This window comes from Panthera pardus, unplaced genomic scaffold (assembly GCF_024362965.1).
Source record: "Panthera pardus isolate Hobbes unplaced genomic scaffold, ASM2436296v1 HiC_scaffold_6, whole genome shotgun sequence".
NCBI classification, from domain to species: Eukaryota; Metazoa; Chordata; class Mammalia; order Carnivora; family Felidae; genus Panthera; species Panthera pardus.
Genome location: NW_026526991.1, coordinates 6,210,886 through 6,236,683, shown reverse-complemented (window position 1 = coordinate 6,236,683; position 25,798 = coordinate 6,210,886). Strand labels below are relative to the sequence as shown.

The 25,798-nt window shown below is 58.4% G+C and overlaps 1 protein-coding gene across 4 annotated transcripts in view; it reads left to right on the top strand.

Annotated features, from left to right (window-relative positions):
- The first annotated feature begins 15,849 nt into the window (after window positions 1-15,849).
- Window positions 15,850-25,798, top strand: part of KIAA0930 (KIAA0930 ortholog) — a 39,188-nt gene continuing 29,239 nt past the window's right edge. For 2 of the 4 annotated variants that reach the window (XR_008419687.1, XM_019447169.2), the window contains exon 1: window positions 16,521-16,950. Coding sequence is in view for 3 of the 4 variants with exons in the window: in XM_019447169.2 (XP_019302714.2) it covers window positions 16,734-16,950 (217 nt within the window). In the remaining variant the exon portion in view is untranslated. Of the gene's footprint in view, window positions 15,914-16,516; window positions 16,951-21,210; window positions 21,421-25,798 lie in introns of those variants that run through there. The other 2 variants (XM_053895769.1, XM_019447171.2) reach the window with 2 other exon arrangements.

The following is a 25,798-nucleotide window of genomic DNA, read 5'->3' as shown; positions in this document are numbered from 1 at the left end:
GAGTTGAAACATCCCTCCCCACCCCCCCGGAAGGGAAACCTTTTCCTGACCCCCATTCGCCGGCTTCTGAAAACCGTATTTAAATCATCACTTGTTCAGCTGTCTGTTCTCCCCACCACCCCACCCCTGCCTACAGCTGAAACCATTTGTACCGGGCTCCCTATGTCCCCAGAGCCTAGGACAGTGCCCTAAATGCAGAAGGTACAGGGCACAGAGGTCTCAGTGCGGGGCCTGGGCTGAATCAGCCTGCGGGACCGGGAGCGGAGGTCACTGTGAGTGGGAGACGCTTCCTAGGGTCAAATCCTCTCTGCTCCCCTGCTCAGTCCCTGGAGCCAGGCCTCGGTTGGCCTGTGCCCCCCGCTGGCCCCCGCTGGCCGAGTAGGGGGCCAGGAGAGAGTAAGGGTCTCACACATCCAGCACCGACTATGTGCTAGCTAGGTGCTGTTCGAAGAGTTTTGTACCTTGGATCTGGTCCTCACCATATCCTTTGTGGTCGGAGCTCTTATGCCCATTTTAAAGGGAGGTGTGTCTGTTTCCTGGGGCTGGAAAAAAAAAACCACCACAAGCTGCTGGCTTCCAACCCCCAAGATGTATTTTCTCACAGTTCCAGAGCCAACATCTGAAACTCAGGTGTCGGCCAGACCGTGCTCCCCCTGGAGGCTGCAGGGGAGAATCTCCTCCGCTTTCTGGCCACCAAGGGCATTGCTCGGCTGGTGGCCACATGGCTCCAATCTCTGCTCCGTGGGTCGCGTGGCCTCCTACGCCATCTCTGAACTCTGCTTCTCTCTTGATAAGGAGACATGTGGTTGCATTTAGGGCTCACGCAGATAACCTGGTGTAAACTCCTTCTCGAAATACCCTGCGTTCACCATCCTGAAAGGTATTATTCCCGGGCCATGGTGTTGGGGTGACAGAGTAGGGTCGGGGGCGCTGCAGTGTGGCTCCTGAGCTCATGTCTCCCCAGGGCCTGCTCACCCCCTCCCCCAGGGGCAAGGAGCCAACCCCACCCATAGGAAGAGGTGCTGCGACCGGTCTGGTGACACTGGAGGTGCGGGGGGGGGGATCACCCCATCTCAGAGCACCTGCGTCGCAGAGGCCCGGAAACACCAAATCTCGGAGCTGCAGGCACCCGGGCGGGTGACCCCAGAGGGCATCGCTGAGGGCTCCCTGTGTTCCAGGCTCTGCTAGAGCTTGCCAGGAGTGACCCGTTGCGGGTTATCTGAGGCGCATGTGTCTGTTGTCTCAAACGTCACCTCCCCAAGGGCGGTCTAGGGGTCCCAGGAGCGGTGCCTGGCCCACAGGTGTTTGGAGAGCCATAGCGTAAGTGGCTGACCCTCAGATCATCTGGCGAGGTGGGTCCCACCGTCCTGCAGGGGGGGGACTCTTCCCTGGGGAACGCTGAGGAGGCGGGAGCGGGCTTCTCATCCGGGGTGGAAAGGGGTGGGAAGGGTAGCGTGGGCCCCTTCTGCAAGCCCCAGGCAGGCAGGCAGGCAGGGGGGAGGGGAGAGGGAGGACACAGGTGCTCAGACCAGCAGAGAGAAGGGAGCCAGGAAGTCCCGGGCCTGGTGCTCAGGCAGGGCCCGGCCCCAGCTCTGCCTCTAGACGCCGTGCCCTCCGGATGTCTTAGCCAGCTCGGGCTGCCACAGCAAAGTACCGTAGACACGGGCGGCTGAAACCGCAGACATTCGGTTTCTCATGGTTCTGGAAGCCAGATGTCTCCACGATCGCGGGTCAGGCTGATTCCCCTCCTGGTGAGGGCTCTCTTCCGGGCACAGAGATCGTGGCCTTCTCTCTGTGTGTGTCCGCACACGTCCTTTCCTCCGTTTGCACTCGGAGACTGCGAGCTCTCTGGTGTCTCTTCTTACGAGGACACTAATCCTATGGGATCCGGGTCCCACCCTTATGCCCTCATCTCACTCAGTGACCTCCGTATAGGCTCCACCCCCAAATCCGGCCACCCTGGGGGGTTAGACCTTCAACCTCAGCGGATGGATTCAGCAGACGAGCATGTCCTCCCTCCGAGAGGCTGGGCACAGGGTCTGGTGGCTCAGCGGGGGACGCTGCAGCTCGGAGCTGCCGAGCCTGAGGCCACACAGCTGGGAGGTGGGCGAGCCAGCACCCCAGTCCTTAGCCACTGCTGGCACCGCCCCAGACCTGCTCACTCATTCATTCATTTGTCCAGTCATTCATTCCCGCACTAAGCCCCCACATGAAGCTCCTGCTTCCTCAACTTAGGCCCCCAGGGTGAAGAGTCCTCACCCAGGAAAAGGCAGTGACACCCTCCCTCTTCCCCTCAGGATCATTACTCCGCCAACGCCCGCGCTCCTCCGGGAGCTGTGAGTTAAGGGGATGGGGGTGTTCCCACGTGTGGTCGCGGATTCCAGAGAGCGGCACGAGGAGGGAGGTTCTTGAGGGCCCAGGCCGGACCTCACAAGCCTGCCAAGGGCCCGGGGGGGGGGGGGGCCCAGCCACGGGGCCCCAAGCAAGTGATGGCAGACTCTGTGCTTAGCAGCACTGCTCATGACAAACCCTTCTAAGCCCTTCCTCTGTGCTGGGCCTTCTCCTGGGTCCTCTGCAGGCCTGGTCTCATTAACCCTCCTGAGAATGGAGGCCGGGGCTGGGGGTGGGGGGGGGGGTAGCTTCGATATCACTATCCCGTTTTGCAAAGGAAGAAATCAAAGCACAGAGAAGTTCAGTAGCTTACCTAAGGTCACACAGCGAGCCAGAGTCGGGTGGAGCTGGGACCCGAACCCAGGAGGTGTCTCTCCAGCGTGTGTCACGCATCCCCTACGTGGTGCGTGTATGAGCCAGAGGCCAGCAGGGACCCTGGGGAGGGGGGTCTGGATGTTCGAGAACATTCAGACGCAGCCTTTCCAAAGCCATCCTGCCTGCCAGACACGCGACGTCTACAAGAGCAGCCACCGCTGTGAGGTCAAATCACGTGAGGGAAACAGATCGTTACAGAGATAACCGGAACCCTCTCTAATTTATTAATTGTAAGAAAATCATTTCCAAACATCTCTGAGTCCTTTGCCCGAGTGTCAGGAGCTGACCACTCCTCTTAAGCAGGAAACAGCAGGCAGAGATGTATGGTACCAGGGAGGGCGTCCCAGTGGAGGGACCAGCTGGTGCAAAGGCCAGAGGTTGGGAGCCGGAAGGGGTGGGGAAACTGAGGCAGGGCTCAGCCTGCAGGCTCGGAGGGCACTCCTCAGAGGTTACAGACATGAGATGGGACGGGGGTGGGAGCCAGGGAACCCATTACTGACCGTCTGTAGCCACTTAGGCCCTAAGCAAGGGAGGGGTGGGGGGCCAGGACCTCTGCCATTGATGACCCAGGAAAGGTGCGTGGGGCTCCCAGCTCCCAGATGTATTCACCTGAATACCATTGCCAGAGTGGCCATTCTGGGGTCATGGGTGACCCAGGCCCATCCCTACCCAGGGTGTCACTGTCCACTCCCTTGGAAGAAGGGAGCAGGGCCTGGCAGTGTGGACAGAGCCCAGGGGGCTCTGGGAGGCTGGGGGAGAAGCCTGGCCCAGCCTGAGACCCAGGATGACTTCCTGGAGGCGATGGTACCTCAACTGGGTGTAGAAGGGGGAAGAGAGGCAGTGAGGTGCCCAGAGTGTGCTTTTGGTGCGGAGGGCCCGAACCCCCAGAGCGCAGAGCAGGATCCCGCTGCAGGCGAGCCCGGCTCCTTCTCGCGACCCAGTGGGAGCCACGCTCTGGTGTCGGGCGCCCCCTGGCGGCGTCCCCCGGTACGGTTCGGATGGGGACCTGGGCTCTTCCTCTGCTGGAAGCTGGGGCCAGAGGCCCGTGGGGTCTGGCCGTTAGAAGGCCCTCCCTGGCTGTGGGGTGGAGGGCAGCCTGGCCTGCGAGTGCAAGCAGGGCGCCCAGCTAGGAAGCCATGTGGTGCCCCCACCCCTGGATGTGTCCCCTCCCCTCTGTCCCCCTGCCTTGAGCCCCTTCTCTCTCCCCCGTGGCCCCATCAACAACCACAGGCCATCTTCCTGAAGGACCACACGTTGGACATGTGTCCCAGCATCCCACCTCATTCCTCAGGGCTCATAGGTAGAAACCCACGGGTAGATAGAGGAGACCCTCCACCATTTCTAAGTCAAGGAGAAGTGCCTTCGAGCTTCCTGGAAACCAGAGCACAAAGGGAAATTATCTGCTTTTTTTTTATTAGTTCAGTGCATAAGAATAGTGAGGCGTCACTATTAAGGAGTGAAGAGTCACTAGTCAAGATTCCTCGAGATTTCTGGGGTCTCAAATGTCCCCCAGATTTGGGTGAACTACAAGAGCCCAGAACTCTGGGCAAACTCTGGGTCACAGGATGGAACCGGTTTCTAGAGCCTTCGGATCTCGTGTTTCCCAACTGAGCCTGGTAATTAGCTCTGAAGAGGGACAGGCTGAGAGGGGAAGGTGTATCCTCAATCAGGCCTACCTCCCCTTCAGCGGTGGGGAAACGGAGGCAGGGAAGAGGGGAAGGCATGTGGCTAATGCCACAGGGGTCAATTCTGCAAATATTTAGATCAGCTGGACCGATGGAGGCACTGAGCAACAGAGGTGAGTAAAGCCAGGTCCCCTGCGTCCCCCAGCAAGAGGGGGAGAAGGGGCGTGTGGGCAGAGAGCTCTAGGCCAGCCATGGACTCAACAACCCCGCACAGAAATAGTCTTCATGCAAGTCCTGCCGCCCTCCTCACCCCCTCGCCCATTCAGACAGTCCCTGTGATCCTAGTAGAACGGGACAGTGGTCTTATCCAACGGTACGATGTCCATCATGAATTGATGAGCTATCGCTCTTCTCAGATTAAGTCCAAAGCCTGGTGTTTAAAGGTCTTCTTAAATTTATTTATTTATTTATTTATTTATTTATTCTAGAGAAACAGAGCAAGAGCAAGAAAGCGCATGTGTGAATGGGCAAGAGGGGCAGAGGGAGACAGAGAATCTTAAGCCCGCTCGGGGCTCCATCTCAAGACCACAAGATCGTGGCCAAAATCAAGAGCTGGACACTCAACCGACTGAGCCACCCAGGCGCCCCTAAAGTTCTCCTTTTCATTTAAAAAAAAATGTTTAAACATGTATTTATTTTAGAGAGACAGAGCATGAGTGGGGGGTGGGGGGCAGAGAGAGAGGGAGACACAGAAGCGGAAGCAGGCTCCAAGCTCCGGGCCATCAGCCCAGAGCCCGACGCGGGGCTCGAACTCACGGACCGCGAGATCGTGACCTGAGCCGAAGTCGGACGCTTCACCGACTGAGCCGCCCAGGCGCCCCAAAAAATCATTCTTTTGCACAATGCACATGCAGGATGGAAACAGACATGTGGGATTAAACATTCACAGGGGCAATTGGGAGAGCAATGTGGAAAAGGGGTCCTTGGGGGAGGGTGGGGAGAAAAGAAGGCTGGGAAACACCATTTCGGATGCAGGGCCTTTGTTGGATATACGCTTCACGGAGAGCAAAATGTTAAATGTGGATAAAGTCCAATTTATCAATCATTCCTTTTATAGCTTGTGCATTCTGTGTACAGCTTTCTGGGCCACCGAGATTTTCTCTTATTTTTTCTTGTAGCCGTTTCCTATTTTTATGAATTCTTTTTAGGTCTATGACCCATTTCATAGACGCAAAATTTAGTTTTTGTGTGTAGTGCAAGGCCAGGGTGAAAATTCATGTTTTGTTTTGTTTTATGCGTCTGGATATCCAATTGATCTAATGCTATTTGCTGAAACTCTCTTCTTTCCCCACGATCCGTGTATGTGTGGGTCTATTTCTGGACTGTTCTGTTCCAGCTAACTCGAATATTTTTAACATGCCACGCGGACCAAAGCGAAGCCCATCTTTGAGCCACCTGTTCTGGGCCCTGCCTCTCCCCCGCTTGGTCTCCCGCAGAGACCTCCCGTCTCCAGGCCTCAGCTCCAGCTCGACCTGGCCGGGAACCCTCTGCCCTGATGTTGCCCCACATCAGCGCCTCCTCCTCTGAGAGGGAGGCCCCCTGCTCTCCGTGGCATCTCTCTGTTGATTTGGTCCTGGGAGACCTGGGGAAGGTCGGCAGACACCTTTGCGAGTGTGGCTCGGGCTGCTGAAAGGGAGCAGCACGGAGGCCCCGGCCAGCACGCGGACCCTGCCAGCCGCTCGCCCTGCCTGCGCCCCCATCATCAAGGCATCCCCCCCACTTTAAGAGCAGCACAAGAGAGAAGGAAGGTTAGCTCCAGCTGGCCTCTCTCCAGGGCCTTGAGGTGAGGTGTGCTGGGCCGGGGGGCAAGGGGCATGCTGGGCTGTTAGCGCCTCATAATGACCACTGAAGCAACAGCACCCCCGTGGCTGGCCCTGTCCTTTAGGGGCCACGCCCCTCTGTCGTCGACTCCCCTCTGGTCAGCAGGGACTCGCAGGCTCCCGTGATGACGGCACAGACCTCGCTCACACCCGGTTCAGGGGCTCCGCGTGTATTTATCGAGCCCCTGGCTGTGAGTCAGGTGGGGATATGATGGTGAGCAAACAGACGCGTTCACTCTCAGGGGTCCCAGGCTGGGCGGGGAGTGAGAGAGCAGTCAAGAAGTCACGCCCACGAGCGGGTCGTCGTGGACCGCGGTGGGTGCTCTGAAGGACAGGAGTGCGTTCGGGGCGAAAACAGGGTTCCTTCCGAGAGATCAGAGGAGACGGGGATGGGACCTGGTTCAGAGAGTCCTGGGGCCCCCGAGGGAACGGCGGCTGAACTGGAAGAGAAGGCGCAGAGAAAGTTCCAGGTGGAGGAAACAACAGATGTGAGGGTGAGCAGCTGGAGAGAGACGGCTTGCTGAGAAGCAGAAAGAAGGCCAGTGGGCAGGAGGGCAGGGGTGAGCGAGGGGACACAAGGGGCGGGTGGCTGTCACCAGCTTCAGGCCGAGCTGGGGAAACCAGGAGGTGGGGGAGGTGAGACATTCGGAAATTTGAATGTGGCCAGTGATAAGAAAGGGCGAGAGGATTAACGTTAATTTTGTTAAGGAGGCGATGATATCGTGGCTGGAGGGGTGGGGGGGGGAGGGCTCAATGGGTGATGGGCATTTAAGGAGGCGTTTGTTGGGATGCGCTGGGCTTTACGTGTAAGTGATGAATCAGTAAATTCTACTCCTGAAACCAACACGGCACTGTGTGTTAACTAACTTGAATTTGGATAAATAAATTGAAAATAAAAAAAATAAAAAAACTGATGCACATATCGAAGCATTTAGAATTGGACAATCACCACATCCGAAACCGACTTCAAAATATTAAGGAAAAAAGATAAAGAAAATGAGGCAAGATGTGAACAATTATTTAAAGTTAGGTGATAGGAGTAAGAGGTGTCCATTTTTCTATTCTCTCAATTTGGGGGTTTATTTGAAATATTTCACGTGAAACTGAAAAAAAAAGAACGGAAAAGTAGGGAGCATAGATCATTAATAGGTGGATGAATAGATAGGCAGACAGACAGACGGACAGGCAAGGTTACGCTGGTTGTCCGGCAGAGGCTGGGGGTGGAGGGGCCCAGGCGTCCCCGGCTGGGAGACCCCATGGAGAGGCTCTCTGTTGTAGGTGAGCTCTAAAATGACCACCAGTGCTCTTGTATAATCTTCTCCCCTTGAGTGAGTGAGACCTATCGATACGAGATGATATCACTCCCATAATTGGCTATGTTAGATGGCAAAAGGGAATTTTGCAGGTGTAAACCAGATCCCTAATCAGTTGAGTTAATCCAAAGGGGGATTATCCAGGGTGGGCCTGACCTAATCAGGTGAGCTCTCAAAGAGCATCTTAAAGACTAGGGAAAGTCAGAGAGAGGCACTCTTGTGGCCTTGGAGACACAGCTTCCGTGAGTCCTACAGCTGCCAGGAAAGGAATTCTACTCAGGTGAGACCTCGGCTCTTGCTGGCACCAGGATTTCAGCCTGCCAGACCGGGCAGGAAGGAACCCAGTCGTGCTGGGCCTCAACCTCTGACCTACGACACCTGTGAGACCGGGAGCCGCTAAGTGTGTGAAGCTTTGTTACAGGGCGACAGGAAACAAATACATGTTAACAGAGTTCAGACGTAAGAGAGCCAACAGTGTGGATCGGGGCGGTGACAGTGGGGACGGAGCGAAGAGAGGGGCTCAGGAGCCCTCAGAAGATAAATCGCTTGACGGGTTAGAGACGAGAAGGAGGGAGGAGGCGAAGGCAGAGCCTGCTGGATTTTTGGCTTGAGCGGCCGCCGTGGGGAACCTGCAGGAGGAGGTTGGGGTGTTTCGGGCAGTGAACTCGTCACGCAGTTGGCTGGGCCCGGGGCGAGGTGAGGCACACGCGGGCAGTTGCTAGCATGCGAGGGGGGCTGGCGCATGGGAGTGAGGAGGAGGGCCCAGGACGGAGCCTGGGCCCGCTGTGCCCTCCTCATTGCCTTTGGACTCTGTCTTCTTCCCCATTCCCGGCACTGACACCCCCAGCCCAGGACTCCTGGCCCTTTCCCTGACCCCGTGTAGCAACTCATTCCCCTAAGGGGCCTCCCTGACTCCCATTCTCTACGGTCATCCTTGCACGCTCAAATCTGAGATCATGTCCCTGCTTGGCGTCTTTGGACGGTGGGGGGGGGGGTTCCCTGGGTTCTTGGGACAGCTCTGAGAGGGCAGGAATGATGTCTGACGCCCCCTGCCCGCCCCCCCCCCCCTGCCTGCCGGGCCCTGTGTGGGTGCTGCCGGCAAAGCTGTGGTCTGCGACATTTCCGTGGCCTGTAGCCTGCAACCATGGTGGACGGATGCTAGCTTTGAGTCAGAAGTTAGTGAACGTAAAGATGTGATGTCGTTCCCACCCAAGTGCCCAGACCTCCTGAGAATTCTATCCGCAGACCCCAAGATCGCCAGGTGGAGCTCCCTCCCACCATGAGGCGTGAATCGGTGCGCTTTGTGAGCAGAACAGCATCGCCAAGGAGGAAGAAAGCGTCAGTAAGCTGGGGCAGCAGAATCCTCAGGGCCCTTATGTGGAGCAGGACCGATGGGGCCCCTGGCGGCCCCCTGCAGGGCGAGCAGGGTCAGGGTCTGAGGGTCAGGGGGCATTCTAGGCGGCAGGCACCGCGGGGGCGGCCTCGGGCAGGTAGGTCCCACCTCTCTGTGCCACGAGCACATGGGACAGAGGCCTCCGGGGGCCCTCACACGGTGCTTACAGTTGACTGCCTGCGCCTCGTTTTCATCGCTGGTGAATGGGGCCCCGATCCCGCTGTCCACCAGAATTCTCCCTTGGCTAAGCGAGGGCTCGCTTAGGGTGCACTTCTGTTTCGGTCACGGCCCACAGCTGAGCAAGGGACAAGCCTCTCTCAGTTGGCTTCTGCAGGAAGGGGCGTGTGTCGGTCCCCGTCACCGATACCCTGATGGGTGTCACTTGCCATCTCTCAGCCCTGCTCTCCTCTGTGTGGTCTCCGGCCTCCGGAGGAAGCCAGCACCTGGCCTCATAACAGCCCCACTGCAGCGACAGCCAGAGCCCCAGATTGGCCCCGACTGGACCAGCCCTGGACCCATCACTGTGCCAGAGAGATGCTTTGCTCGGATGGGCTAGCTCTGGCTCAAGTGCTCACCCCAGGTGGACCGAAATGGGGGCCAAGTGGGTCCCAGTGGGAAAAGCCAGACCCCTGGCCAGAAGATGGAATGTGTGCTTCACCCACAAAGCTAGCAGAAGCCCGCTGTGCACCCCCAGAGATACGCACACCTGGAATCCGGGAAGGTGAGTGACCTTCTTTGGAAAATGTCGTGGCAGATGCAATGAAGTTAAGACCTTTGAGATGAGAGCATCGTGGGTTCAGGATGGGCCCAAGGACACTGTCAAGTGTCCTTCTGAGAGGCAGAGGCACAGACGGGAGAGGCCATGTGACAACGGAGGCGGAGACTGGGTGACGTGGTGACAAGCCGAAGAGTACTTGAGGCCAGCAGGAGCTGGAGAGGCAGGAAGGGTCCCCCTCTGGAGCCTCGGGAGGATCGCAGCCCTGTCAACACCTTGAATTCTTATTTCCGGCCTCTAGAGCCGCGAGGGAAATACATTCCTGTCATCAGCCACCACACACCCACCCTGGTCTCACTTATGAAACACCTTCCAGCATCTAGAGGTGACTCCCAAAGGTTGAGGGTCCTGCAGGGGCTGGGCCTCCAACCAGCCCCTCACCTGCCACTCCCAGGGTGCACCACTGCTCCCAACACGTCCGCCAGGAGAGGACAGCAGTGGGTGCGGACAGCTGCTGGGTTCTAAACGCTCAGCAAGAAGCCTTCGCAAAGCAGGTGTTAGTAACCATACCACCAGGACCGAAGTGAGACCAAAATGTACAAATACAGTCACAGCATTCTCCTCCAGGCTCGTGGGCTCAAATCTCAGCTCTGCTGCTCCCTGGCTAAATAAGATGAAATACACATCAGTACACTTTATTTTCTGATTTCCCATTGGCTGTCTGGCATTCTCAGAATCCTTGCTGCATGAGAAAATCGAACCCACAAAGAGTTCTCAAATGTCGTGAAACTTCTATGAATGTCAAACCAAACCTAAAGATGATCCGGTGTCATATCTTGTAGGTATTTAACGAAGCATCTATTAATTTTATTTATTATTTTTTAAAAAATTTAACGTTTATTTATTTTTGACAGAGAGAGAGAGAGAGCGTGAGTGGGGGAGGAACAGAGAGAGAGGGAGACACAGAATCGGAAGCAGGCTCTCTAGCTCTCCGCCCTGGCTCACCCCTCCCGTCTTTCCATGATGTCGGGGCTGGAAAGGTACAAGGGGACATTGAGTCAGCCTCCTCACTGACAGACGGGAGGCCCAGGGCTCCGGAGTGAAAGAGACCAAAGTCCGAACTGTGTTGGTCCCAGGTCCCCGCTCCTGATGATAAGATTTCTTTCCCTGTTTGATCCCTGCCCACACTTGGCCTCGTCCCGGGGTAGCCCAAGACTTTACTTCCCAGCAATGACCCCGGGGCCTTGCAGCTCCTCGAAGCGAATCTTCTCCCTTTGAAACTCATTACCCCACGTCCGTTCTCCAACGGGCCTTGCCTCCTAGAACCAGATGAGTGTGGCTCTGCCTCTTCCTTCCTCCTTCGGGAGCTTCAAATCCCGGCTCCAGATCTCACTTGCTGTGTGATGTTGAGCATCGCTCAGCTTCTCTAGGTGGTGCTGGTCTTACCCAACACATGAAGACAATACAAGCTGCCTTCCAGGGCTCAGGAAGGCACATTCAAGGAGCTTCCGGCATAAAGCAGTTCCTTGGGCAATGTGAGCACGTCCCCCGTCCCCAGTCCTACCAGGCATGTCTTCCTGCAAACCTTCTTGGGTCCTTTCTTCTCACTACCGTGTCGGTGCCTAAAATAACTTTGAGGTTATCCCCTCCAGGAGAATTTTAGCAGGGATCTATTTTAAAAAAGGAGAGCAGCTGAGGATGTGAAAGTATTTCGTGTGCGGCGGGGCGGATGGTGGAAAGAGGGCCGGAGGAGGGGAGGAGGGAGGCGGTGAGCCTTCTCAGGCGGTTCCCCTACCCTGGCGGCAGGTGAGCAAACCCCAGTGTTTTGGGCGCTGTTGCAATCGAGATCTGGGAGTGGTCGGGTTTCGATTTCCGGAAAAACAGAAGGATGAGGGACAGGGATTTCAGCAAAGGAGAACCGTAAGTGAGTCACAAGGAGGGAGAAGTCAGGCCAGGAAACTCACATGACTGTGAAAAGTATTTTAATAGATTCTCTGGAATGAATGAAAAGCCTCTGAACCTGACCCTTGCCGTTCTTGTGCTTAATGATCGAAGGTGGGGCTGTGCAGACCTAACTTACCCCCGGGGAACTGTATTTTCTTCTTGAGGACCAAGGAGAAAAGATCAGAGCCCAACTCTAGACCCACGGAACTGTACGGGCAGGAGGGAATCTCAGCCGTCATCCGGTCCTGTCCACCTTTGTACAGACAGTAGACAGAAGCCTGGAGAAGAGAAGGTCGGTGGCACCATTTCACACGAGTCCCTGAGGCTTTCAGCTATGTAAGAACCACCGGGAGAAGGGTTCTCTGGGAGCATCTGTTGGTGACACTGGCTCTTTGAATCCGTTCAGCCCCCAAACATTAGGGCTGGAAAAGAGAGCTGTATACACAAGAATGGTGCTTGGGCATTGCCCCGGCAAGAACGTTGGAAAACGAGAAAACTGACCCAGTAAAGCAGATGGGTTGTGGCTGACTTTTCCTTTTGCTCATCGTTGCTTAATTGTTGCCCTAGTGTGTTTTGCAATCACCACTCGGGGAAAAGAGGCTTCAGCTGTAGGGCTTTCGTGATTCCCTTTGTTGGCTCACTGTATTGTTTTTCTCTCGCTGCCCTAACTAACAAAAGAAGTGCCTGGAAACAACATAAATTTAGTATCTCACAGTTCTCTGAGTATGACTGGGGTCACACTTTGGGCTGAAACGAAGGTGCAGGCAGGGCTGTGTTCCTTTCTAAAGGCTCTAGGGGAGAACCTGTGTCCTGGCCTTTTCCAGCTTCTAGAAGCTGCCTGTGTTCCTTGACTTGTGGCCCCTTCCTCCACCTAGATTGGGCCCCCACGGATAATCACGGAGGATCTCTCTGTCTCAAGGTCCATTCCCTTAATTCCAGCTGCAAAGTCCATTTTGCCCTGTAACAAATATTCACAGGTTCCAAGGATTAGGGTTGGACATCTTTGGGGGACATTATTGGGCCTACACTTTTTTTTCCCCCACGTGGCTTTTCTTTTTTTTTTTTTTAATTTTTTTTTAACGTTTATTTATTTTTGAGACAGAGAGAGACAGAGCATGAACGGGGGAGGGTCAGAGAGAGAGAGGAAGACACAGAATCTGAAACAGGCTCCAGGCTCTGAGCGGTCAGCACAGAGCCTGACGCGGGGCTTGAACTCACGGACCGCGAGATCATGACCCGAGCCGAAGTCGGATGCTTAACCGACTGAGCCACCCAGGCGCCCCCCCACGTGGCTTTTCTAAAAGCACAGCTCATTTATTTGCAGAAAAGAACATTTTCATCATCATAGGAAATATGGCTAAACCAGAATTTTTCCAAGGATCTTTTATTGTGTTTTAAATTTATTTTATTTTTATATTTTTATTATTTTATTTTTAAATTTTATGTATTTGATTTTTTAAGTGTATTTATTTATTTTGAGAGCGAGAGGGAAAGAGAGAGAGAGAGAGCAGGGGAGGGGCAGAGAGAGAGAAGGAGAGAGAGAATCCCAAGCAGGCCCCGCCCCGTCACTGTGGAGCCCTGATGCCAGGCTCAAGGTCACCAACTGTGAGATCGTGACCCGATCTGAAATCAAGGGCTGGACACTTAACTGAGCTCCCCAATAACCCCTTAAATCATTTATTTTTAGTTCTATTTTATATTCTGAATATTTATATACACAAAAATACCTAACTCACAAAAGTACAGCTTCTTTTGTACATTTTCCATGTAATCAGCCCCCACGTCAAGAAACAGAACATGTTCTATGGTCCCTGCTCACACCCACTTTAAGTGAAAGACGCGATTCAACATTCGCTGATATTTAAAAGTTCCCTTATGTGGACCATACCTGGAGTATCGTTGAAACAAAAAGCAGAGGGCACGAGCGATGTTCATTTATCCATTCAACAAATTAAAAAAAAATTTTTTTTTTAAGTTTATTTATTTTGAGAGACACAGAGACAGGGGCAGTGGGGGAGGGGCAGAGAGAGAGAGGGAGAGAGAGAATCCCAAGCAGGCTCCTTGCTGCCAGTGCAGAGCCCGACGCGGGGCTGGAACCCACGAAACCTTGAGATCATGACCTGAGCTGAAACCAAGAGTCGATGTCGAACCGATGGAGCCACCCAGGTGCCCCCGTTCAACAGATATTTTCTGACACCCGTCCTGGGCTGGATACCGGGGTAAAGACCGTGAGCTGATCCAGTGCTGGTCCTATGGCACAGTCTACGGAGGTGACCGTGAGGGGAGAGGTGGGGCTGATGAAGCAGGTAAGAACACAAACGCATTGGCCAAAACTAACCAGAAGGCTTACCCGTTGACGGTGGGCCTTGAAGCCATGCTCAGTGGAGACGAGGGGATTTCAGGCCCCGGGGTGGTGGTGGTGGAGGCGGGGCGGGGAGGACAGCATCAGCAAAGGGGAGGCAGGGGGAGCAGGCAGGGGTATGACCATTGGACTTCCCAGCCTGGCAGCCCTCGGCAAGTCTCATTTCCCGTTTCTACCAGCCCGAAGCCCAGCTGTCCAGACTCAGAACTGGTGGCCGTAGCCCTCAGGCCGGTGTCCTCATTTTACAGGAAGGGACACAGACCCAGAGGAGAAGAGAGGCCTGCCGACGGCCAAACACGTGCTTCATGACCACTCTTGCCCCACACTTCCGTACAGAGTGCCCCCCACCCCACCCCCAGGCCTGGCTCTGAGGGCACAGTGGGGCCAGACACGGGCCCAGAGGCCCCAAACCAGCAGTGAGGCCTGAGGCAGGGTCCAGACCACCCATTTCCTCCCCCAGGCTATTATGCCCCATGGTCCCAGGCCTCCTTACTGCCTTGTCCAAGAGGCTTTCCTGCTTCCTATCAGGCCTCCGGTCCATTCTTTTTTTTTTTTTTTTTTTTAACGTTTATTTATTTTTGAGACAGAGAGAGACAGAGCATGAACGGGGGAGGGTCAGAGAGAGAGGGAGACACAGAATCTGAAACAGGCTCCAGGCTCTGAGCGGTCAGCACAGAGCCTGACGCGGGGCTTGAACTCACGGACCGCGAGATCATGACCCGAGCAGAAGTCGGATGCTTAACCGACTGAGCCACCCAGGGGCCCCTCCGGTCCTTTCTTAATACATTCCTCCCACATTCATTTACAGGGCGTCTGCTGTGTCTCCACAGCGTTCTAGGTACCAGCTGTGAGCTGTGCAGGAATCAGACACTGAACAGAATTCATAGCTATGCAGTGTGATGTCCCCGGAGGTGCGTGCTGTGCTGTGAAGACAAATAAAGCAGGGTAAGGGACTAGAGGCGGAGGGAAAGCGGGGTTTCGGGTGAGATGGTCAGGAAAGGTGCCACGGGGACCTGAGGGAAATGAGGGAACAGGTTTCACAACGATGGGGGAGAAGAGCACAGCTGATCCTCGAGGGATGTGGGGCTTTAGGGGTGCCATCCCCCACGCAGGTGACAATCCCCGTATAACTTCTGACTCCCCCCAAACTGGACCGCCCGGTGCCGACCGATGGCACCGTCGCAATGTGTGTTAGGTTTGTGTTACGTATTCCACGTGTCTGTGTATGTATTTGCATACTGAATTCTTACAATACGGCAAGCTAGAGGAAAGAAAATGTTAAGAAAATCACAAGGAAAATACATTTATAGTACTGTACTGTATTTCTCGAAAAATATCTTCCTGTAAGTGGACCCTAGTCGTTCACACAGTTCACATACCCGGGGGTGTTCAAGGGTCAACAGCACTTGGGCGGGTGGGGCGGGGCCCGGAGGCAGGACTTCCCTAGAGGGGTCAGAGCTGAGACCCCACCCCCACCCCAGCACGGTCTCTCCATTTCTACCTCCCCCTAGAAGTGAGCTGGCAGGCGTGGGTGCCCGCGGAGGCCTCTGGCTGCTTCTCCCCTGGGTCTCCCTCTATCAGCGGGGGCCAGCTCACCAGGGGCGCCTGGCTGGACCTTGGCCTTCATCAGGATCATATGCACAGCCGACCTCGTACCTCCCTACTTCTCAATCCCCTCATACCTAGTCAACACTCAGGGAGATACCCCCATTGTACAGCGGAGGAAACCGAGGCTCAGAGCCTTTCTCAACACCCTGCACTGCACTCGGGCCAAGGACTCAGCGCGGGGAGGGAAGCGCTTTGCCTCGTGGCCCCTTTGACACTTCTTTATGGGGAGGGGTGAGTTCTTCCTGGGTTCCGCGGAGGATGTTCCCGGAACTGGACGGAGAGAAGAGAGTGGCAACGGCGGACGGAGGTGACAAAGTGTTGTCTCGAGGGACGCGGAGTGGGGAGGGGGATGGGAGGGCAGAGGGGGCGCAGAATAGGCCCCGAAGGGGTGATGGGAGGGGCTCAAGGACGCCAAAGTGCTGGATGATGTTTGCGGGCGGGGGACGGCCGCGGGGGTTGGGCCTGGAGGAGGCGGGCGCAGGGGCTGAGGGGCCGGGGAGGAACAGCAGACGAAGCGCCGGAGGTCGAAGCGGGCTCAGGGCGGCCGCTGTGGGTAGAGCGCGGCTAGAGAGCGTCGGAGGTGGGCGGGGCCGGAGCGGCCGCGGTCGGTGGGGGTGGGGAAGGAACCCCGCCCGCCAGGCTCGGGGCCCTGGAAGCCCGGCCTGGGGCGGGGCCTCATCGGTCGGGGGCGGGGCCTACCGGCCCAGGGAGGGTGGGAGGTGGGGCGAGCAGCGCCGGGGGGCGGGACAGGACGTGCCGGGAGGGGGCGGGGTCTGGAGGGCCGGAGGCGGGGCGGGAAACGGCAGGGGGGCGGGGTCTAGCAGAAGGCGGCGTGGGGGCGGGGCGGGGCGGGGCCGGGGGCGGGGCGGGGCCGGGGGCGGGGCGGGGCGGGGCCGGGCGGGGCGGGCGGTGGCCCGGAGGCGCGCGGGCGGCCGCGGCGGCGCGGATCTGCGCTCGTTTCCCCGGACTCGGCAGGCGGGCGGCGGCGACGGCGACGGCGGCGGCGACGCGCACAAAGGCGGATTGTGGCTTCACTGGTGCTCGCGGCAGGCGGCGCCGGGGCGGGGGCGGCGGGGCGCGCCGGGGGCCCCGGCGGGCGCGGCGCGGGCGATGAGCCGGGGCCCGGCATGGCCTCTGCGCGGCCGCCGGGCCGGGCCTGCGCGTCGGCGCCCGCGGCCGCGGGGCTCCGGGCCGGGCCGCCCGCCCTCGCCGCCGCCGCCGCCGCCGCCTCCCCCGAGCCTGCGGGCGGCGCCGAGGCCGAGGAGCGCTCGCTGCAGCGCATGCTGCGCGCCATAGCGGAGGAGCGCGGCCGTCTCAGCCTGCGCCGGGAGGTCTGCGGCCTCGGTGAGTGGGGTGGGCCGGGGCCGCCAGCGCCGCGGGTGTGCGCGCCTCGGTCTGTGCGTGCGACCCTGTCGCTGAGCCTGTCTCGGTCTCTCTGTGTCTCCGTCTCTGCGCCTCCGTCCGTCTCTGCGTGCGTCTCGGACTCTGGGTCTTTCGGTCTCCGCGTCTCTCTCCGCCTCTGCGTGCGTCTCTGTCTCTGGGTGTCTCCGTCTCTGCGCCTGTCTCCGTCTCTCTGTTAACGTCTCTGCGTGTGTCTCTATGCGTGTGTCTGTCTCTGTGTCTCTGGCTCTGCCTGTCGTGGCCTCCTCCATGCGCCCCCCAGGTCTCCACGTATGGGTTTTTCCTGTGTCCCTGTGTGTTGGTCTCTGATTTTGGTCCCAACGGCGGCTCTGCACACTCACGTCTCTGTGTCTCTTCCTCTTTCCCGGGTCACTCGGTGTCTCCCTCTGTCTGTCCCTTCGAGTGTGTCTGTCCATCCTTCTCCTTCCTCTCCGGGGTTGTGACAGGTCCCTTCCTTCTCTAGGAAGCCCTCCCCGGGGCTTCGGTGCCGCTGCAGGGAGTGTGGGCGTGGGATCTGGGGAGATCCTTAGCCCATCACCAGACGGGGGCGGAACAGGCCCCCAGTGGGCTCTGGGCCGACCTCCCTGCCAGCGTGTCCGGGCCACCGTCCCCCGCTTCCTGAAGCCTTTGTCTTCCCGCACCTCTCCACACTGCCATTTCTTCCTCTCCCATTAGCTCCAACTGGGGACCTGTTGGGCCTTGCCCCCCCCCCCCCCCCTACTCAGCGGAGGGAGCAGGGACTGCCACCTCTCTGGGTGTGATCCTGCTTAGCTGAGGCCCTGAGTCCTACCTCTGCTGGTGGGGTGGGGTGGGGGGCACCTGGTATTGTTTGGAAATGCCTGGGGCTGAAGGTGTGGGTGGGGTCTCCCGGTGTGGCTGGGTGTGAGGTAATCACTACTGTTGGATCCTGCCCGACCCGAGCCGAGGAGCCCCCTTCCTTGTAGTGTGTGGTTGTCATTTTTTTTCCATGAAAAGACCCCTCCCTTCTTCGTGCCGGCATGATTTCATACCATATTGTCAGCCAACACCCCCCCTCCCCACCCCAATCTGAGCTGGGAGTTTCAGAGGGGGTGACAGCCTTGGAGATTCTACCCTTGCCCCCCTTCCTTCACCACTGGGGAGTCCCAAAGTGCCAACATATCCCCTCTAAGGTCACACAGCAGCAGGGACATGGCACCCCTAGGGGTCCGGGCCCCTCAGCAGGCCACACCCTGAGTCTAGAGAGGAGAGGAAATGAATCCGAATCCTCGTTTTTTTTTTTGTAGTTACCTTAGCAGAAGACTACGTGTCCCCTCAGGAAGCAGGTCCCAGCCCAGCCTGCCCCAGGAATGACCTTTCCTGGAGCGAGGGTGGGGTGCCTTGGAAGTAGGGACGGGCCAGGAAATGGGTTTCTCAGGTTTCTTTTCTGATAAGGCGTCAAGACTCAGTGTTGAGCAGACATCGAGGGATCCTCATGAGTTCATTCTAGCGTTCACTGAGCACCTACTGTGTGCCAGGCTGCGTGCCAGGCCCGCCTGCCACCTGGCCCAGGATGTCTGGGATGGGAGGGGTCTGACGGACCATCTGCTCCAAGCCCCTCCGCCCAGTTTGCTCCCAAGCTCCAGGCAGCCCCTCCCCACCTCTCTGAGCACCTTCTCTCCTCTGCCAGGCCCCGCCCCCAGGAGCCCAGGGGGCCATTCCCTGAGGCCGATCCTAATGAATTCTAGCACCTGACATTTCCGGAGCTGCTTACCCTGTGCCAGGGCCTTTATGCGCTCTGTCAGTTCCATTCTGACTTGGCCTGATAGGAGTGTCATCTCCGTTTCACAGATGAGCAGGAGGTTCTGGGAGGGGGGAGGCTTGCCCAGGGAAAGCCAGTGAGGAGGTGGCAGGGCTGGGGTTGACCTGTGGCCAGTCTGACAGCAGAGCCTGCCGTGTCCCTCCACTGCTCCCCAGATGTCCCTGGCCAGACCTCGCTGTGCCTGTCGCCCTGCATCTGGGGAGGAGAAATGCCCCGTAGTTCCCGTGTCTCCTCTCCGGGCACGCGGTCCCCACTCCCACACCCTTCCCCCCTCCCCTCCTCCCTCCTGCCTTACCCACCCCCCAGCCCCCGTCCTGAACTCCTGAACTGAACTCCGTCCCTGTGGCGCTCTGATGCTCTGTGCTTTTATGCCCGCTCTCTTCTCCTCCCCGAAGGCCACCCCTACTCCCCTGCTCCACACACACCTACAGGGGCCTCTCCAGGCCTCAGCTCCAATGCCACCACCCTAGTGACCCCACCTCCCCTTCCTGCGCCACTGCCTAGGCTCTTTGTGCCCGATGCATGTCTTCTGGATCATCAGGCTGATTGTGGCGCTGTAACAGTCTGTGTGACCGGCTCCCCGGTTAGCAAGCGAGCCCCTTGAGGCCACTGCCCAGTCTGTGACTCCTCAGTGCCCAGCACAGGGCACGTGCAGAGCGGATACCCAGTAAACATTTAGCAGCACCAGGGAGCGGCTTTCTGGACGAGCAAATAAGGGTATGGGTGTATAGAGAGTAGAATCTTGGCCTCTTAGAAGGGTGCACTCTGTCCCTCTTCCATTTTTCACAAGAGAATGCTGTGCTCAGAGAGGGCCAAGCTGAATAGTGACCTAATGCCAGAGTGGAGTCAGGACCCAGTGGGTGGCCTGCCCACCCGGAACGCCGCCCCCAGAGAACCTTCGCGTGTCCAGCAGGTCGCCCGGCCCTTCTTCTCCACTTCACAGCTGTGACAACCTGTTACGTTCCTGCATTTGAACCTCCCAGATTGTTGCCGTGGTTGTTCAGTTAAAGCTGAGGCTCTTGAGAACCATGCCATGTTCTCTGAGGTTGTTGTGAAGGTGTGAGGGAGCCTCTGGTGGGGACGCTTGACCCTAGACACACTGTTGTCATTTCTGAGTCACAGCGTCTGTCTGAGATGGGAGAAAGCGACTGCTTTTCCCCCCCCTCCCCCCGCCCCAGGGATTGTCACTTGGCACCTCGTGGATCCAAGCCTGTCTTTTGAATCTTCTCTTCGGCCGCGTCTGCAGCGGAGACGTGTTTTGCGTGTCAGGCAGGGGGATCGGGCCTGGTCCTGCCTGCTCGTGCCTGGTGGGAGGGCACCGCTGAGTAGGGGAGAGAAGCCGGGAGCGCAGGTGGCTCAGCCGGAGGAGAGACCCTGCTGGAAGCAGCCAGGGCTGTGGCTCCGGCGAGCAGGATTGTAGTGTTTTATCCACAGGAAGCTGCTTGGGATTCCAGGCAGCTGGCTGAGACAGCTTCTGTGGGGCTCCAGATTCCCGGAGCCGGCAAGAGTCAGGTGGTCCAGAAGCGGATCTAGCCCGACGCCTCCTCCCGGGGCTTGGGCTCTCTCCCGGGCCCTGGACGTCAGCTGAAGCGTCCCGTACCGGGAAGGCTCCCTCTCGACAGAGGCAGCACGCCGCTGACGTTCAACGGGGCCGCGTGGACTTGACCTGGCCCCGGGGTCTGGTGTGAACCGTGGACAGGCGCTGGGAGGGGAGGGGCCTACATCGTGCTGAATGTCTTTGGGCTCTGCCTGGGCCGAACACCTTTCAGAGCGGCTCTGCCTGGACCGATGTCCCCTTTTAGGTGGCCTAGGGCATTCTCTCTCTGGCCGGGAGTGCTGGGGGGGGGGGGGGGGGCGGCGGCGAGAGGAGTGTTCCGTGTTCACTGTTTTATTCTTGAAATCGTCCTATAAGGTGGGTATCGGTACGCTCTTCTCTTTGTCCTGAGGACCAGATGCAGGTTTCGAGGTGAAGTAACGTGTCCCCGGGTCCGTGGCTCGTAAGTGGCAGGATGTGTCTGAGCCTAAGCTCTCCGCGGCGGTGGGACCCACCCGTACCTGTCCTCAGGGTGCTGGTGGTCCAGTCATCACAGGTGTGCGCAGGTGGATTGAGGAAGGGCCCAGGTGGCGGCACGAGAGGTTCCCTCAGGGGCCACAGAGGAGGGAGCCACCACGGCTGCTCAGGGTGATTGTGCAGTGCGGGGCCTTTGAGAGGGGCCACGGCAGGGCAGGACTTGCCTGGGCGGAGCGGGGGAGGCTGGCCCGGCTGGAAGGAGAGTGGGGGCTGCAGCAGTGGTCTGGGCCCTCGGCCCGGCCTCGGGGGGGGTTTTGTGGCCATTGACTTGGGCTGCCTGCCCTGTGCCCGTCACACGGCAGCTACAGTCATGCCCATGGGGGGTAGAGTCTGTTGGCACCCCGTTTTGCAGGTGAGAAAAGCAAGCTTCAGGAAGCCAGGCGACTCACCCAAAGTCATGTCGCTGGGAGGTGGCAGAAGTGGGATTTGTGGCGTTCCAGCTGCGGCCCGTCAGATGCCGGTAGCCATCCTGCAGGGGGTTGGTGGAATGAGCCAGAAGGAATGAAGTGGGGAAACTGCCTTCCAGGGAGCCCGCCAGCCTGGCCCTTTCCCATTTTGCTAGGTGCGGCGTAGCTGGGCATGGTGGGGGGGGGGGCGGTTTAGCGGGAGGTGTGGCTGGAAGGGAAGACCGGGGCGGGGCTGAGCCTCTGTGAAGTGGCGACCCAGAGTCTGTGGCGTCACGGGAATTGCAGAAGTGACAGCTTCACGGGCAGCGTGAGGAGCAAGCGAGACAGGGCAGGTCCAGACCCTACACGGAGTCGGACCCCAGCCTTGCTTGCTGTTACAGAGGATTGAGAGCACCCGGGCTGGTGCCCGTGCATGCAATTGGGGTTGTGCTTGTGCGGTCCCTGAGGTCAGTTCCCCGGGGCTCCCTGGGGCCCCACGCCCTCCAGCCCAACCGAGGCAGGCCGGGCCGGGTCTGGGCCCGTGCTGTGGGGAGGAAGTGTAACCGTTTGCGTGGTGAGCGGTGCCTCTTTCGGTTCCTGGGCCTATTTTTAAGGCCTGTGGGTTCCGGCTTCTGTCCGTTTCTGGGGCTGGAGGAGGCTGCCCTGTGGTCTCTCCTGAGGCAGGGACTCTGTGTCCTTTCAGGGAAACCGGAGGACTTTGGACCTCACACTTCAAAGAGACCAGGCAAGGGGCGCCTGAGGGCTCAGTCGGTGGAGGGTCCGACTTTGGCTCAGGTCATGATCTCGCGGTTCATGAGTTCGAGCCCCACATCGGGCTCGCTGCTGTCAGCACAGAGCCCACTTTGGATCCTCTGTTTCCCCCCCCCCCCCGCCCCTCCCCCACCTGTGCACGCGCACTCTCTCTCTCTTTCAAAAATAAATACACATTAAAAATAAATAAATAAATGAGGAGACCAAGGGTCACAGCTGCAGGGCTGTCTCTGCAAGGCAAGAGTGTGAGAGGTTGTGTGGCCTGCCCAAGGTGGGTGCCGTGGCCCCTCATGGCCATATTTGCCTCCTTCCCTGAGCCTGGAAGCCTCGGGAATGCCCCCTGGGCCGTGAGGCCACTCAGGAGAATCCGCACGCAGGATACTTGTTAAAAAAACAGCCTCAGACACCCAAAACCAAATTTTTTTTTTTTTTTCCCATTGAAAAAGTGTTCCACGCACATTACAGAAACTGGAAAATTTAAGAGGATGGGAAAAAAATCACAGTTCCAATCATGCAGAGACGACCGTTAACTTTGCAAAGGCTTGCTTTCCCATCCTTCTAAAGCCTTCTTAAGGAGTACTCGACATTCTAGACACAGAGTTTCCTAGTCACGCTTTCTTACTCAAAACTCCTGAAGCATGTTCCGTGTTGTTCAAACGAGACACCGTCTCGACGACCGCAAGGTCATTGGGTGGCTGTGCCCTCGTTTCCTGGATTGGTCTTACCTCGTGGGAAACTTAGCTTGGATCCAGGTTTTCAGCCGGCCTCCTGCTCTGGGCTCAGGCAGCAGAACGTCCTGTGGGTCACAGCCCGGCCTGGGGAAGCCAGATGGACAGGAAGGATCTGGAAGTCCACCAGCCCGACCCTGCGTCTGCACAGACAGCGGGGTGAGGCTCAGAGAGGACCCTGCCACAGGTGGACCACAAGGGGCAGAGTGTCTGATCTGACCCACCTGTAGCCCCCCGCACAGGTGAGAGAGAGAGATGATTAGCGACAGGGCAGAGGCAGAGGCTCCCTTATTTTCCCTTTGCAGTGACAGGGCCAGGACGTGTGAGGGGGAGAAGCTCAAGTGCACCCCTTTCAGGGCCCCCGTCGGCTACAGACGGGGGCTGGGATGTTGCTTTTGGACCTACAGGTAAGGGGTTGGAGCGGCTGGAGTTGAGCCCGCAGCGGTGGGGGCCAAGGTCGGGGGCCGCCCAGCTTGGAAGGAGCCTTTGCCCAGCCCAGGCTCGGTGGCAGGGCATCAGCTCAGTTAGAGAGGGACCCCCTCCTTTTAAAAAGGGAGTCCTGGGGCGCCCGAGTGGCTCAGTCGGTTAAGCGTCTGACTCTTGCTTTCGGCTCAGGTCATGATCTCACGGTTCTTGAGTTCGAGCCCCAAGTAGGGCTCTGCGTTGCTGGTGTGGAGCCTGCTTGGGATTCTCTCTCTCAGAATAAGTAAAGAAACTTTGAAAAAAAAAAATAAGTAAAAGGGAGTCCTGTGTCTGACATGACATGAGACAAACATCCGGCCAGCTTGAGTTTTTAAAAGAATATAGGGGCGCCTGGGTGGCTCAGTCGGTTGAGCGTCCGACTTCGGCTCAGGTCACGGTCTCACGGTTCGTGGGTCCGAGCCCCGCGTCGGGCTCTGTGCTGACGGCTCGGAGCCTGGAGCCTGCTTCGGATTCTGTGTCTCCCTCTCTCTGCCCCTCCCCTTCTCACTCTCTCTCTCTCTCTCAAGAATGAATAAACATTTAAACAAATTAAAAAAAAATACATATATACATATATATTTCCCTCCCTTGAACGACCAGCAAATACTTGAAAAATGTCTGTTGGCAAAGCAGAGAAGAGGGGCCTTAGTTTTCAGGTTTTTGTCTTGTTGGTGGAGTTGTTGTTCCTGTTTATCTTCAGGTAAAACCCCTTTGCTTTTGGATGTGCTTTGAAAAATCTTGAGAAACGCCTTTTGGACTTGGGTTTCTTAAGACAGTTCGGAGGCAGGATACTCTCCCTCCCTCGCGGAGGAGGGACACGCTCCCTCTGCCTGGGTCTGGCCTCACCCTGTCTGCTGGAGATCTGTGCCTCTCTGTGGCCCTTTGTGGGGGGGGGGGGTGGCTCTCCGGCCGCTTCCTGACCCCTTGACAGAATCAGCGCCCCTGCCACTCCGCCAGTCCCACCAGTCCCGTACTGCTGCTCTCCCTGCTCTGTGTGTGGCCTCCCCTCCCTCGCCCCCGCCCTGCCAGGCTCCCCCTTCCCTCCTGGGCTGTCAGTGCTGTGGCGGCTCAAGGTGGGCTGACCAGCCCAGGGAGGGGGGTGGCGGGGGTGGTGTGGGTGATGGGTGGATGGATAGGTATCCAAGGGGTGCTGGGGAGGGGTGTCCCTTGAGTGGGCCTTCCTCACAGAACTGTCTGCCTGGCAGAGACCAATAGTGGGGAAGAGGGCAGAGAAGATTCAGAATTTAATTTTTCCCAAGTGCTGTGCTGCTTTGGGGAAACCACTGCAGCTCTCTGTTCTCCTGGCAGGGTAGGACCGATTGTTGTGCCTCCACCTAGGGCGGAGGTCAGCCTCCAGGCCCAGGGTGTCGGAGAGTGTCACGGAGGCTGCCTGTGGCAGGCGACAGAGCCCGGGGTCGAATCCAGACTGTGGGCAAGGCCCTTCTCCCCTCTGGCTCTCAGTTTCCTCTTGCGTCAAATGAGGGAAGGAAGGTTGACCTGGAGCAGCGTTCTCAACCCGCAGTGCCCGGACGTGTGTTCACCAGGCCACAATGCCACTGCCTGAAACCGAGCAGGGCCACTGACACCGCGCCTCAGGGAGCTCGGTGCCACTGGGGTGCCGTGGCTCAGGACGGCAGGAATGAGATGGGAAGAGGCAGAAATGGGAAGCATCACGGCTCCCACCCCCCAACAAGGCGGGAAACGAGGACCCTGTCCTTCTGCCACCCGGGGCCCCGGCCTCCCCCTCAGGCTGCAGCCTTCATGACCGGCAGGTCCCCAGCTGCGTTGGCGGGGCCCCCCTGGGTGATGCCACCACGGTGCCACCTGCCCGATTCCAGATTCCTCCCGACCCCAGGAGGAGGGGAGTGGCCCCCACGCGGCGGGGCTCCGTGCAGCTGCAGGGCGCAGGGGTGCGGGCCTGTCTGTGCAGAGGCGCTGCGCCCGGGAGCCCGCCGGGGAGGCCGCGAAGCCCGCTTGCTCCCGCAGAGGGTGGGAGCCAGAGCAGCCATGGTCCTGTAGCAACCCTGTGGCGAGGGGGTGTTCGCCCCGTTGGCAGGTGAAAACGGCGAGGCCCAGAGAGGCCGGGGCGCTTTGTTCAGGGTCGCGGAGCAGCGAGGGTGGGACTGGAGGCTGTGGCCTGTGCGCTCTCGCGCTCAGACGCACCGTCTCCCCAAGGGGAGTCGTTTGGCACCCACTCACCCTGTGGCCTCGCCCGGTCTGGTGTGTGAGCAGGAGCTGGGCCGCCTGGTTTCCACAGTGAGGGGAAGGGGATCGGGACACGGAGACGGATGTGGGACTGGCCCCTCCTGAGCATGCGGCTGTGCGGCCAAGGGCCGTGACCCAGACCCGGGGCGGGGGGGGGGGGGGGGGGGGGGGGGAAGGGAGGGAGGGAGCAGGCCCGCCGGGGGGGGGGCTGGGGAGGGTGCGTTGGGCACGTTCGTGCGCTAGGGGACGTTGGCATTGGTGCGCAGAATGGATGCTGTCGTGTGGCCTTGAGTCCCTCTCGCCAGGCTGTATGTCCGCAGGGACACAGTGCTTGGAGCGGGCGGGCTGTGGACGCCTTGCAGGGCTGACCTAGGCCTCTGGGGCTCTG